Source organism: Ranitomeya variabilis, chromosome 6 (assembly GCF_051348905.1).
Source record: "Ranitomeya variabilis isolate aRanVar5 chromosome 6, aRanVar5.hap1, whole genome shotgun sequence".
NCBI classification, from domain to species: Eukaryota; Metazoa; Chordata; class Amphibia; order Anura; family Dendrobatidae; genus Ranitomeya; species Ranitomeya variabilis.
In genome coordinates, this window is record NC_135237.1 from 137,384,921 (window position 1) to 137,399,420 (window position 14,500).

Here is a 14,500-nt window from a genome sequence, read left to right on the forward strand (position 1 = left end):
CAAGGTACCCTTTCCCACAGAAGGACACCAAGGAATGGACAGATCCTCCCGAAGTGGACCCCCCAGTCTCTAGGCTAGCAGCACAGACCCTCCTTTCACTGCCAGATAGCTCAACCCTCAGGGACGCAGCAGACCGGCAGTTAGAACGCATGGCTCGTTCAATTTTCGAGGCGGCAGGGGCCTCCCTGGCTCCTGCGTTCGCTTCAGTTTGGGCTGCCAAGGCCATACTGGCTTGGGCCAAAAATTTACAAGCTGGCCTCCAAGCATCTGCTCCTGAGCTGTCGGACCAAGCGGTTCAAATAGCAGTTGTAGCAGATTACATGCTTCATGCAGCTCTGGATTCAGCAAGGGGCGTAGCGGGGATAGCATCAAACGCCATCACGATTCGGCGTATCCTCTGGCTGCGGAATGGAAAGCGGACGCAGCCTCAAAGAAGTCCCTCACGCACCTCCCGTATCTCAGTGGGTGACTGTTCGGTGAAAAGTTGGACACAATGATATCCAACGCCACCGGGGGGGAAGATTACCTCTCTCCCTCAACTGAAACCTATACGCACTTACAAGAAGTGTAACAAAACCGATTCCGATCCTTTCGGAATTCCTCGGGCTGGTTCGTCTCGCGTCCAGCACAAAATCGTAACCGTTCCCCACACAGGGACAACTCATGGTCGACGCAAAGGTCGGACAAGACCTGGCAGTTAAAAGCAGGCCAGTCAAAGCCCAGAGGAGGTAAACCTCAGATTTTTTCCTCATGACTCACGGACCCCGGAAGACATCCCACCCGTAGGCGGCCCACTTTGCTCTTCCAGCAAGTCTGGATGCCTGCTACAGAAGACAGGTGGGTCAGGGAAGTAGTGTCTTCCGGATACAAGATAGAGTTCAACCTCCAACTCACCGAACCGAGTCTTCCCTCGCTTCTTCAAGCAGGAGTCATAGTACCGGTTCCCACGGCCGGGCGCTTCCGAGGGTTCTACTCCAATCTATTCGTAGCCCCAAGAAAGGAGGCAGCGTTCGGCTCATACTGGACCTAAAACAACTCAACAAATATGTACGGGTTCATCACTTCTGCTGGAGTCCCCTTCGGTCCGTCATTGCGTCCATGGAGAAGGGAGAATATTTCGCCTTCATAGAAATACAAGATGCATACCTGCATATACCGATTGCACCAGGACCACTATCAGTTCGTGGCTCTTCCGTTCGGACTCGCCACGGCTCCCAGAGTGTTTACCAAGGTCATGGCAGCCACCATGGATGTCCTGCTCTCAAGAGGCATAGTAGTCGATCCATACCTGGACAATCTACTCATCAAGGCTCGTACCTTCAAGGACTGGGAGCTCAGCGTCTCAATCACAATCGACACTCTGAGTTGCATGGGCTGGTTAGTCAACCTACAAAGGTCATTGTTAGAATCAGGCTGCACTCAGATGTCGTCCGAGTGCAGTCTGTTACGCCGAAGGCGACGGAAACAAAGAGTGGACCCACTGGACCGTGGCACCGAACCTCTCCTGAGCGAGCACTCCAGAGTGGAACCAACCCCTATACAGGGACTGTTAGAAGGCAGGCACAGGGAAAACTAGTACCACGGAGGCCAGGACCAGGGATCGGCTCCAGGAAAGGAAACAGGGAGAAAAACGGGGAAAAACAGAAAGGGAAGAAGGTGAACGAGGAGAACCTGGGTGAGAAGTAAAGGAGCTGAGGATCGGAAAGAGGAAAGGGAAAAAACAGGAACTGCGGAACACGGGAGCAGGAACTGAAAGAGAAAAAAGGAGAACAAGAGGTTAAACAACACAGGGCTGGCAAGGCACAAGACTGGGAATGCACAGGACTGGTAAAGCACAGAAAACTATGCGGCCTAACTAAAGCAGGAAAACACAATAATCAGGCACCTCCACAAAGGGAGGAGGGCCAGAAATACCTGAGGCCAGACACTGATTGGCAGGAAGTACTTCCGGGTCAGGTCATGGAGGGATAGAAGAGCAGAGGGAGCGCGCGCAGTCAGAACCTACTGCACCTGCGCAACCCCAGGTGCGCGCAGCTGAGTGCAGGGAGGACGCGCACCGGGATGCAAGCACCGAGCCCCGGAGTGAGGAGGACGCAGCAAGGACATCAGCTGACCTGGACTCGGCAGCAGCAGGAGGAGCGCCAGGAACAGGAGCCGAGGTAACAGTCATGACCAACCCTGAGTCCGTCTCTGACCTTCCTGGGAATGCTATACAACACCTCCAGGGGTCTAGTGCTCTATCCCAGGAACAAGGCACTGGCTCTCCGCCTAGGAGTTCACATCCTCCTCCGCAAACCCCCTCGATCTCTCCGGTTTGCCATGAGTCCTCGGCAGGTTGGGGGCAGCAATAGAAGCGGTCCCAATTTGGCCCAGTTTCACCTCAGGCCTCTCCAACTAGCCATTCTCAAGTCCTGGGACAGGAATCCCTTTCTCTCTCGACAGGGAGTTCCGGCTAACGTCATCAACCAAGAGGTCCCTGCACTGGTGGCTCAAGCCAACCTCGCTAGGTAAGGGGAAATCCTTTCTCACAGGTCAGTGGAAGGTTCTGACCACCAATGCGAGCCTGACGGGTTGGGGTGCAGTGCACCTACACCACAGGGCAAGTGGTCCCCAGTGGAAGCGACCATGCCCATCAACATCCTGGAAATTCGTGCCATCCTCCTGGCATTAAGGGCCTTCCATCACTTACTGGCAGCCTCTCACATCAGAATACAATCGGACAATGCCACCACTGTGGCATATGTGAATCACCAAGGGGGGGACCCGCAGTACCCAGGCGATGCGAGAAGTGTCACACATCCTCCACTGGGTGGAGGACACAGGCTTGGTTCTCTCGGCAGTCCACATTCCGGGTGTGGACAACTGGGAAGCAGGCTTCCTCAGACGACAAGGAATAGATTCGGGAGAGTGGTCTCTCCATCCCGAAATTTTTCATCAGATCTGCCATTGCTGGGGGATCCCAGATGTGGACCTAATGGCCTCCCACTTCAATGCCAAGGTCTCCAACTTCATGGCCAGAACACACGATCCGCGGTCGCTCGGAGCAGACACTCTGGTTCAGGACTGGACCCAGTTCCAGCTTCTGTACATTTTTCCACCTCTCCCCCTGTTATCCAGAGTGGTGAGGAAGATAAAGCAAGATGGAGTTCCAACCATCTTAATCGCACCGGTCTGGCCCAGACGTACATGGTACGCCGACGTCGTACAACTTTCAGCAGACGCCCCCTGGCGCCTCCCCGACCGCCCGGATCTTCTATCACAAGGCCCGTCCTACCACCAGAACTCAGGGGCTCTCAATTTGACGGCATGGCCCTTGAAACCTGGGTTCTAACCCAGGCAGGGCTCTTGATGGACGTCATTAGGACCATGATCAGGGCACGGAAGCCAGCCTCTGCCAAGATCTATGACCGTACCTGGAAAGTTCTCTTTACCTGGTGCGAATCTCGCTACCAGACCCCATTACCTTCTTCCCTCCCCGAACTACCTGTTTTTTTCTCCAATCGGGTCTGGAGGCTAGGCTGTCCCTGGGCTCGCCTAAGAGCCAGGTGTCAGCCCTCTCAGTGCTTTTTTTCAAAGGCGCATTGCTACCAAGCTGCGAGTAAGGACTTTTCTTCAGGGGGTTTCCCGATTGGTTCCCCCCTACAGACGACCACTAGAAATGTGGGACCTCAACCTGGTCCTGACAGCATTGCAGGAACCACCCTTCGAACCCCTTAAGGAGGTCCCGCTCCGCCTTCTCTCCCAGAAGGTGTTTTTTTTCCTGGTGGCAATCACCTCGCTACGCAGGGTGTCTGAACTGACAGCACTCTCCTGCAGACGGCCCTTCCTGGTTTTTCACCAGGACAAGGTAGTTCTCCGTACGGTCCCATCCTTCTGAAGGTTGTGTCGAACTTCCACCTCCAATGAGGAAATTTCTCTGCCTTCCCTTTGTCCGCTTCCGGTTCATAGAGTGGAGAAGGCTCTGCATGCGCTTGACCTTGTCAGGGCATTGTGTATATATGCGTCTAGGACTGCGTCCTTCCGGAGGTCTGATCCCTTTTCCTTCTTCCGGAAGGCGGCCGCAAGGGTCTCCCAGCTTCCAAAGCTACCCTTGCCAGGAAGATCACATCCACCATACAAGAAGCCTACCGCCTTAAGAATTCTCCTCTTCCAGACGGTATTACGGCACACTCTACACGGGCGGTAGGGGCCTCCTGGGCCATTCGGCTCCAGGCTTCGGCACAACAAGTGTGTAAGGCGGCCACTTGGACTAGCCCACATTCGTTTACTAAACACTACAGGGTTCATACCCAGTCCTCAGCGGAAGCGAGCCTGGGTAGATGTGTTCTGAAGGCGGCGGTGCCCCAAGTATAGGGGCCTGTCTGCACAATATTCGTCCATTGCTTCCCACCCAGGGACTGCTTTAGGACGTCCCATGGTCCTGTGTCCCCCAATGAGGCGACAGAGTAAAGGAGATTTTTGTGTACTCACCGTAAAATCTTTCTCTTAGCCTCTAATTGGGGGACACAGCTCCCACCCTGTTGCCCTTTTCGGGCCGTTGTTACTGTTGAGTTCTCATATTGTTCTTTGAGCTCGTACATAGTGGCCTTCTTATAGGCATGTCTATGTCATTCATGTTGCGTTCCTCCTACTGCTTTTGCACAAAACTGGAGAAGGCTGACGCCGTCCAGGGGTGTATACTGCAGAGGAGGAGCCACAGTTAATTTTTTTCAGATTATGCATAGTGTCGCCTCCTAGTGGACAGCAGCATAACACCCATGGTCCTGTGTCCCCCAATTAGAGGCTAAGAGAAAGAGATTTTATGTTGAGTACACAAAAATCTTTTTAAAAATATAAAAAAATATAAAAGTTCAAATCACCCCCCTTTTGCCCCATTCAAAATAAAAAAAATCAAGCATACACATATTTGGTATCAGAGAGTTCAGAATCGCCTGATCTATCAATATAAAAAAAAAATTAACCTGATCGCTAAACGACGTAATGAGACAAAAAGTAAAAACGCCAGAATTATGTTTTTTTGGTCACCGCAACATTGCGTTAAAATGTAATAATGGGCAATCAAAAGAACGTATCTGCACCAAAATGGTATCATTAAAAACATCAGCTTGGCACCCAAAAAAAATAAGCCCTCAACCAACCATCAGAACTTTTTTCACTACTTTTTTTTTCACTACTTAAAGGGGTTGTCCACTACTTTTTCAATTAACCCCCCAATGTATCCCCCCGGGGCCCCAGATGAATTGTGTAATTACCTTCCGTTGCCGTTTTCGCCTGTGAGCGGCGCTATTCCGGCGGCTGAGTCCGGGGTCACGTGACCCCCAGGCTGCAGCCGCCGCTTATTTCCGCCGACGTCACGTCAATTTCCAGACTCTGGAAATTGACGTGACGTCAGTAGCAGGCATGACCAGTCTCAGTCAGCAGTCACTCATCAAGAGTGACTGGGCTGTGGGCGGGGCTGCTGGCTGCAGGCCTGTGCTGGGGGCGGGCGGGGCTAGGCAGGGATGTGCGGGCGGGGCTAGGCAGGGATGAGTGTGCAGGCACCGGTGCTCTGCGGTCCGGCGCCGGTGCTGTGCGGGCCGGCGCTGGTGCCGTTGCTGTGCGGGCCGGTGCTGTGCTGGGGTCTGCTGGGGGGGTGGTCTTTGATGTGTGTGTGTGTGTGTGTCTGTGTGCAGGCATCGTCCGATGGGACTACAAGTCCCATCGGGCTCTGCCTACTACAGTGACAATGAGTGACACATTAGCCAATGATGGGACAGTAGTAGTCCCATCATCCGGCTAATGTGTTGAATGTAAAAAAAAACAAAACACACATATATACATAAAGTACATACATACATACATAGAACACATACAGAACATGCGACATGCGACGACATGCAACATGTGACATCATGCAGCATGCGAAATGTGACATGCGCCATGCGACGACATGCGCCATGCCACATGACATCATGCGACATGCACCATGTGACATGCGACATGCCACATGCAGCACGCTGCATGTGACAACATGCGACGACATGCAGCATGCAACGACATGCGGCGACATGCACCATGCGATGACATGCGGCATGCAACAACATGCGCCATGCGACGACATGCACCATGCGACGACATGCACCATGTGACATGCGACATGCCACATGCAGCACGCTACATGTGACAGCATGTGACGACATGCACCATGCGGCGACATGCACCATGCGACGACATGCGCCATGCAATGACATGCGCCATGCAACATGTGACATCATGCACCATGCAACATTCACCATTCGACATGCCACATGCAGCACGCTACATGTGACTACAGGCGGCGACATGCACCATGTGACGCCATGCGACGACATGCGCCATGCGACTACATGCAACATGTGACATCATGCGACATGCACCATGCGACATGCACCATGCGACATGCACCATGCAGCACGCTACATGTGACAACATGCGACGACATGCGCCATGCGACGACATGCACCATGTGACGGCATGCGACGACATGCCCCATGCGATGACATGCCACATATAGTACATACATACAGTACATATAACATAGAGTACATACTCACCATCACTTGTCACTTTGATCCCCGAAGACAGTGTCATCTGTAAAAAATATTAAAATAATAAACAAACACTATACTCCCTGATCCGCAGAAATCCAATTAAAACGAGTGTCCCTCGACGATCTCCCATGGAGAGCAGGAGCATCAGCTGATGCAACCACTCTCCAGGGGCTCCAGGAACACAATGAGGGGAGGAAGGTATCCTTCCACAATGTATTCCCCACAATGTATTCCCCACAATGTATTCCTACGCCCCTGTGAGAAAATAGTCCCTAGTCTCACTTTATGCCATTGCTGTTGAGAAATTTTCACAGGCAGCAATTGCCATAAAGTGAGACTTTGTCCTAAGGTAACCTCTCAGTGATGCACTGCAGGAGCCATTGTCTCCTGTCAGTGTGTCACTGAGGGTCCTATAGAGCAGTGACATCACCCGATGTCACTGTTCTATAGGGGAGATCGTCGTGGGACACTCGTTATTAATTGGACTACGGCGGACAGGTAGTATACGGTTTATTATTTTACGTTTTTTGCAGGCGCTGAAGTATGGTAAGTATGGTTAAATGAAGAATAATAAAATACTTTTTTCCTAATGTGTGTGTGTTTTATTAACCCTTTCTTACTATTGGATTAATAATGGATAGGCGTCTTATTGACGCCTCTCCGTTATTAACCCGGCTTAATGTCACCTTACAATAGCAAGGTGACATTAACCCCTTATTACCCCATATCCCACCGCTACACGGGTGTGGGAAGAGAGGGGCTAAGTGCCGGAATTGGCGCATCTTACAGATGCGCCATTTCTGGGGCGGCTGCGGACTGGTATTTGTAGCCGGGGGGGGGGGGGCAATATCCATGGGCCCTCTCTAGGCTATGAATATCAGCCCGCAGCTGTCTGCGTAGCCTTTCTGGCTATAAAATATAGGGGGACCCGTCATTTTTTTTTGTGGGGTCCCCCTATTTTAATAGCCAGTAAATGCGGGCTGATATTCATAGCAGGCTACAAATATTGGCCCCCGGCCGTCGGCTTTCCCCCTCTGGCGCAGAAAATTTTGCGGGAGCCCACGCCATTTTTTTTTTCTTTTTTTTTCTTTTTTTTTTTAACTGAAACATATTGTTCATTAACCCCTTTCTGCCAGCTGACGGAATAGTACGTCAGCTGGCAGTATCCCCCTCTTTGAGGTGGGCTTCGGCGGTGAGCCCACTTCAAAGCCGCAACATGTCAGCTGTTTTCAATACAACAACAAAAAATGTACATGATCGCTAAACGGCATAGCGAGAAAAAAAAATCAAAAGACAAAATTATGTTTTTTTGGTCACCGCGACACTGCATTAAAATGCAATAACGGGCGATCAAAAAAACGTATCTGCACAAAAGTGGTATCATTAAAAACATCAGCTCGGCACACAAAAAATTAGCCCTCAGCCGACACGATATCTCAGAAAATATAGACTCTACAGGTATCAGAAAATGGCGCAATTATTTTATTTCTTTTTAGCAAACTTTGGAATTTTTTTTCACCACTTAGATAAAAAATAACCTAGACGTGTTTGGTGTCTATGAACTCGTAATGACCTGGAGAATCAGGGTATGTGCACACGTTGCGGATTCTGCTGCGGATTTTTCCGCGTTTTCTTCTGTGGATTCCACCGGTTTTACAACTGCAGTTTCCTATTGTTGCAGGTGTAAAACCGCTGCGGAATCCGCACAAAGAATTGACATGCTGTGGAAAATAATCTGCTGCGTTTCCGCGTGAAATTTTCAGCAGCATGTGCACAGCGTTTTTTTTCCCCATAGGTTTACATGGTACTGTAAACTTAGGGCAAACTGCTGCGGATCCGCAGCGTCAAATCCGCTGCGGATCTGCAGCAAAATCCGCAGCGTCTGCACATACGCCTCATAATGGCAGGTCAGTTTTATGCTGTGTGCACCGTTGCAGATTTGGGTGCAGAATTTTCTGCACAAAATCTGCATCTCCTTGCAGAAAACGCCGCTGCTTTTTGGATGCATTTTTTTCACGGTTTTTTCATTTTATTTTTTTTTGCGCGGTTTTGATGTGGGTTTTTTGTGTGGTTTTGATGCAGTTCTTGGTGCGGTTTTTGTTGCGGTTTTTGCATGTTTTTTGTGCGTTTTTGTATGCGTTTTTCAAAGCTAAATAAAGATGTATTATTGAACAAAAAAAAAAGATTTGGGATGTCATTATTGTCCAACCTCCTCTTTTACATTTGTCCAACCCACACTCCATTATACACAGACAGATAGATGATAGATGAAATGGATAGACAGATCTACATATAGATAGATCTATAGATGCATACATCTATCTATTCCTATATCTATCTATAGATTACACTGGATAGATATATCTATTGATAGATGTATGGATAGTGTAGGGTGTGTCCACTGTCCGGATTACATCTGAATTCGCTGCAGATTGGATGCTGCGTACTTGTAGTCCCATCGGATGATGCCTGCACACACACCCCAAAAGACCCCCCGCACACACCTGAACAGTCCTGCACACACCCGAACAGTCCCGCACAGCGCCGCACACATCCTAACAGTCCCGCACACATCCGAACAGCCCGCAGGTTCCGCACACACCTGAACAGTCCCGCACAGCGCCGCACACATCCGAACAGCCCGCAGACCCCGTCCGCACACACATACACGCACACCGTCACCGCCCACACACTTCCCTCCTCCCGAACTGCAGCGTTTCTCGGACCCACATCCGCATCTAAACTGCAGATCTTTTTTACATCTGTGGTTTTGCTGCGGATGTGCCCGACTCAATGCAAATCTATAGGTGCATAAACGCTGCAGTTCGGCACAAAAGAAGTGACATGCTGCGGGAAAAAAAAAGCTGCGTTTCGGTGCGGCTTTATCCGCATCATGTGCACAAGTCTGCGGCTCCCATAGACTTACATTGGTTGTGCACTACACTGCGGATTTGATGCAATTCTGTGGCAAAAAATGCTGCGGATCTGCAATCAGATCCGCAATGTGTGCACACAGCCTTAGCATTTAGTGAACCTAGCAAAAAAGCCAAGCAAAAAACAAGTGTGGGATTGCACTTTTTTTGCAATTTCATCGCACTTTGACTTTTTTTCACATTTTCTGTTACACGACATGGTAAAACCAATGGTGTCGTTCAAAAGTAGAACTTGTCCCGCAAAAGATAAGCCCTCACATGGCCATATTGACGGAAAAATTATAGCTCTGCAAAGAAGGGGAGCGATAAACGAAAACAAAAAAGCTCCAGGGGTGAAGGGGTTTAGAAACATGGATATGGACATATATATAGAAATAGACATAGATATATAGATATATCTGTATGTATTCATCTATCTATTTGTTATCTATCTATCCATCTCATATCTATCTATCATCTATCTATCTATCTGTGTGTAATGGAGTGTGGGTTGGACAAATGTAAAATAGGAGGTTGGACAGAAATGACATCACAAATCTTTTTGAAGATAGAGGGGGGAGAGGAGGGAGGGGTTGGGTGTGTTTTGGAGTGGGTGTGCCAGGTGCAGAGTTACAGGCGAGTGCAATGCATCATGGAACTTGTAGTATTAGAGCACAATAACTCAGGAGAAAGGAAGTTGTCGATTAACCCCATGAGAGCGGGATCCAGCACTAAAGATGTGCTGCTACAGCATGATAAAAGGTAATATTGCTAAAATAAAGACCGTAGATGTTTTCAGTGGCACATAATAGCAAGATTTATGAAAAAAAAAAAAAAAAAAAAGTTTATTGTAGTGGACAACTTCTTTAAATAAAAAAAGAATCTATACATGTTTGGTGCTGTGAACGCGTAATGACCTGGAAAATCATAATTGCAGGTCAGTTTTAGCATTTAGTGAACATGGTAAAAAAACCAAAAAACTCTGGAATTGCACTTTTTTTTGCAATTTCACCACACTTGGATTTTTTTTTCCCGTTTTCCGGGACACGATATGTTAAAACCAATGGTGTAGTTCAAAAGTACAACTCGTTCCGCAAAAAAGAAGCCCTGGCATGGCCATTTTGACCAGAAAATAAAGTTATGGCTCTGGGAAGAGGGGGAGCAAAAAATGAAAATGCAAAACCAAAAATACCTCTGGTCGTTAAGGGGTTAAACTGACCATCAAAAAGAGGTCCAGTATGTAGAGAAATGCATTACTGAGAGACTTTCTGTACTTCCAGTCACATACATTACAAATTTAATTGATGTAATGTAAGGGAGGTATAAATGTAACAAGAAGTGGGCTATTCATCAAGACCAGCAACTCTCTCTCCAAACTGGTATGCGACTTTTCAAAGTTTTAAATTCACCAGGAATCTGGAGAAAAAAGTTTGAATTGTCCTCTGTATGATTAACCAGAGTCCTTGAGAGGAGTAACAGTGGCTGCTATATTTGCCTTTTTCTGCCACTGCACATATTTCATATTCAGATCCCTGGTATAGTAAATGTCCTCCCGGAAGCTGGTGTACTACAGTGTGTCAGTAAAGTCATGGTGCATTTTTGACCAGTCACAGGATCTATTTATAGTTTACATTTTGGCGCCCTTTCTCTGCCCCAATCATATCAGACCTGTTCATGAGGAGAGATAACAAGAACCAATCAAACAACACAAACTCATTTAAGCTGTTGCTGAGCCCCCAGTCAGATTAACCCCTGATAAACTGAACTCTGATTAATACACTGCCAGGTCTGTGACATCATGCAACCACAAGCTTATGCCAGCTGTGTGGTTTTCCATGCCAGTCGAGATGTGGACGGTACAGAGGAAAGTTCAGTGTGTTCTGTGGCTCGCTAAATTCGAATCTGTGACCAAAGTGCTACGTGAATATCGGCGCGTTTATAGCGAAGCGCCACCACATAGGAATAACATTACTCGGTGGGATAAGCAGTTGAAGGAAACCGGCAGTTTGGTGGAGTAACCCCGTTCTGGTAGGCCATCAGTCAGTGACGAGGCTGTAGGGCAAGGGTCCCCAACCTGTAGCTCAGGAGCCACATGTGGCTCGCGGTCCCATGAATTGTGGCTCGCGGCTGTCTTCCAACTTGGTGCATTAGCTCCAGATCTAGCAAACAGGTATGAAGAGGACATCTGAAAATTGTGAATTTTGTGAGCAGCCCTGCACAGAAGAACAGAACTGGATGCACATATACTGGTCTTATGGGTTTTGAGATTATTGAAGTATGGTATGCTGGAGACAAGATGACACCACCTGTCAGAGGAGGTGTTTGAAGCTGGATGTGACAGTGTCTTGGGAGTGCTTTATAGGAGAATACTGAATGGGGGTATTGTGGGAAACCCTGGATCTTAGTATACTGCTTTGGGGTGATTTTTGTGGAAAAGCTTTAGTTACCATTATGCCTGTAATGGGGGCTTTGATTGCCACAATTATGAAGGGGCGGGAGTCAAATGTGGCTTGTGACCCTCTCTCAGAGCTGAATGTGGCTCTCAAGGTCAGAAATGTTGGGGACCTCTGCTGTAGGGGATAGCTACCTAAGGAGCTCTAAAAAATCTGTGCGTGCGTTTGCTCGACAATTACACCAAGCAAGACTACAGTTCATAAGGTGTTAAAGAAATGTCTCTGTTTTACGGGGTACAAATTGCGGTTGTTGCACGCCATCAAACCGGCGGATAGACCCAAACGATGTGCGTTTGCTACAGATATGCTTCATGAGATCGACACTGATGCAAGATTTTTGCAGAAAATTGTGTTTAGCGATGAGGGGACCTTCCATATCTGTGGACAAGTTCATGGCCATAACGTCCAAATATGGGCTGCTGAACATCCTCGTGCCTACCTTGAGTACGAATGTAACACCCCTAAAGTGAACGTGTGGTGTGGCCTGATGCATGATAAGGTGATGGGCCCATTTTTTTGGCAGAGTAGTCTGTGACGGCAAACACGTATCTTGACCTGTTGGAATTGTATGCAGTGCCACAATTTCCAGATGTCATCTTTCAACAGGACAGCGCTCCTCCACACTACGCCATCATTATTTGGGAGTTTCTGGATAGAACATTCCCCCGGCGGTGGATAGGCAGGGGTTCTGTCAAGCCATGGCCACCACGATCCCCGGATCTGACGCCCTTAGACTTTTACTTTTGGGGTTATGTGAAGCAACAAGTATATGTTGATCGTATCAACGACATTAATCACTTAAAGGGAACCTATCACCCCGTTTTTTTCGGTATGAGATAAAAATACTGTTAAATAGGGCCTGAGCTGTGCATTACAATAGTGTAGTTTGTGGACCCCGATTCCCCACTTATGCTGCCGAAATACGTTACCAAAGTAGTCATTTTCGCCTGTCAATCAGGCTGGTCAGGTCGGATGGGCGTGGCTTCTTCCCCCAGATATTGCGTAGTTTTCCGTTGGTGGCGTAGTGGTGTGCGCATGTCCAACGTCCCGAATCCTGCACAGGGGTGTGAAAATAGCAGCAATGTCCGTTATTCCATTGGTGGTCGGTGGGCGCGGCCATCTTCCTTTGGCCGCGCGTGCGCAGAAGCGGCGCTCTGCTGGCCGCGGCTTCAGGAAAATGGCCGCCGCGATCTCCATCTCCGCACGCGCGGCATCCCGCGGCCATTTTCCTGAAGCCGCGGCCAGCAGAGCGCCGCTTCTGCGCACGCGCGGCCAAAGGAAGATGGCCGCGCCCACCGACCACCAATGGAATAACGGACATCGCTGCTATTTTCACCCCCCCGTGCAGGATTGGGGACCTTGGACATGCGCACACCACTACGCCACCAACGGAAAACTACGCAATATCTGGGGGAAGAAGCCACGCCCATCCGACCTGACCAGCCTGATTGACAGGCGAAAATGACTACTTTGGTAACGTATTTCGGCAGCATAGGTGGGGAATCGGGGTCCACAAACTACACTATTGTAATGCACAGCTCAGGCCATATTTAACAGTATTTTTATCTCATACCGAAAAAAACGGGGTGATAGGTTCCCTTTAAAACATAGAATCACAGACGTTATTCGCTCTGTTACACCAGACATCCTTACCCGTGTGTGGCAAGAACTTCACTATGGTTTGGATGTTTGTAGGGCAACAAATGGAGCCCACATCGAACTGCACTGAATGGGTATGAAACTGGGAGAGTTTTTTCTTTTATTTGGAGCAAATTTCACATTTCTATTGTTTGTTTGTTTTTTGTTGCTTTCCAGTGACTGGTCAAAAGGGCACCATGACTTTATAGACACACTAGTTGCTTCATGATTTATTTATTTTTATTTTTTTCACACTTGCCTGAATATCTCTATTTTGTTTTTATTTTTTTGTAGTCTTTTAAAAATATTTAAACTCCTTCTGTTGTATTTCTAGGTATTTGCCGGCTATTCTCCCTCTTTGTTTAAGGATGCAACTCACTTGTTTGCAGATTTTAGTAAGCTGAAACCTGAAGATGCTAAGGTCAATATATCTGAAGCTGCCGTACAAGGGGTGAACTGTTTAAAGCCGGAGTATATTGCAGACTACCTAATGAAGGTTTGTTGACTCTGGTGTTATTCTGAAAATAACTCCTAATTCAGAATTTGTTGGAACTGTGTACTGTGGTGTCCCTCAAGTATTCCTCCTGAGAGGATTTTTGAAAAAAGTGACAACTGAGCGTGTGTGTGTATATTTATTTTTTATTATTGTGCGTTGGCACACTGCGATTAATGAATACATGATTTTCACTGTTGCTTTGCATGTAAAAAATGAAACTACTTGGTTAAAAAAAAAAAATTTAAATCCAAAAATGAAAAAAAAAATCCAACTACATCAATGTGTACCTTTTAGGTGCCCCACGCCCTCCAACACAGCTGCATTCACATTTGTGTTCCTAAATTCCCTGCCTAATCAGCCCCGTATAATGTTATTCAATTTTTATTTTTTTTTTAAACATGGAATATTTATAAGCTCCACTTTTTCTATGCT

General features: G+C 48.0%; 1 protein-coding gene across 8 annotated transcripts in view; it reads left to right on the forward strand.

Annotated features, from left to right (window-relative positions):
• The window catches only part of TOPBP1 (DNA topoisomerase II binding protein 1), a 107,175-nt gene that overhangs the window by 80,069 nt on the left and 12,606 nt on the right, over positions 1-14,500 (forward strand). For all 8 annotated transcript variants that reach the window (XM_077269042.1, XM_077269045.1, XM_077269043.1 and 5 more), the window contains one exon: positions 13,907-14,068. In XM_077269042.1, coding sequence (XP_077125157.1) covers positions 13,907-14,068 — 162 coding nt within the window. The remainder of the gene's footprint in view (positions 1-13,906; positions 14,069-14,500) is intronic.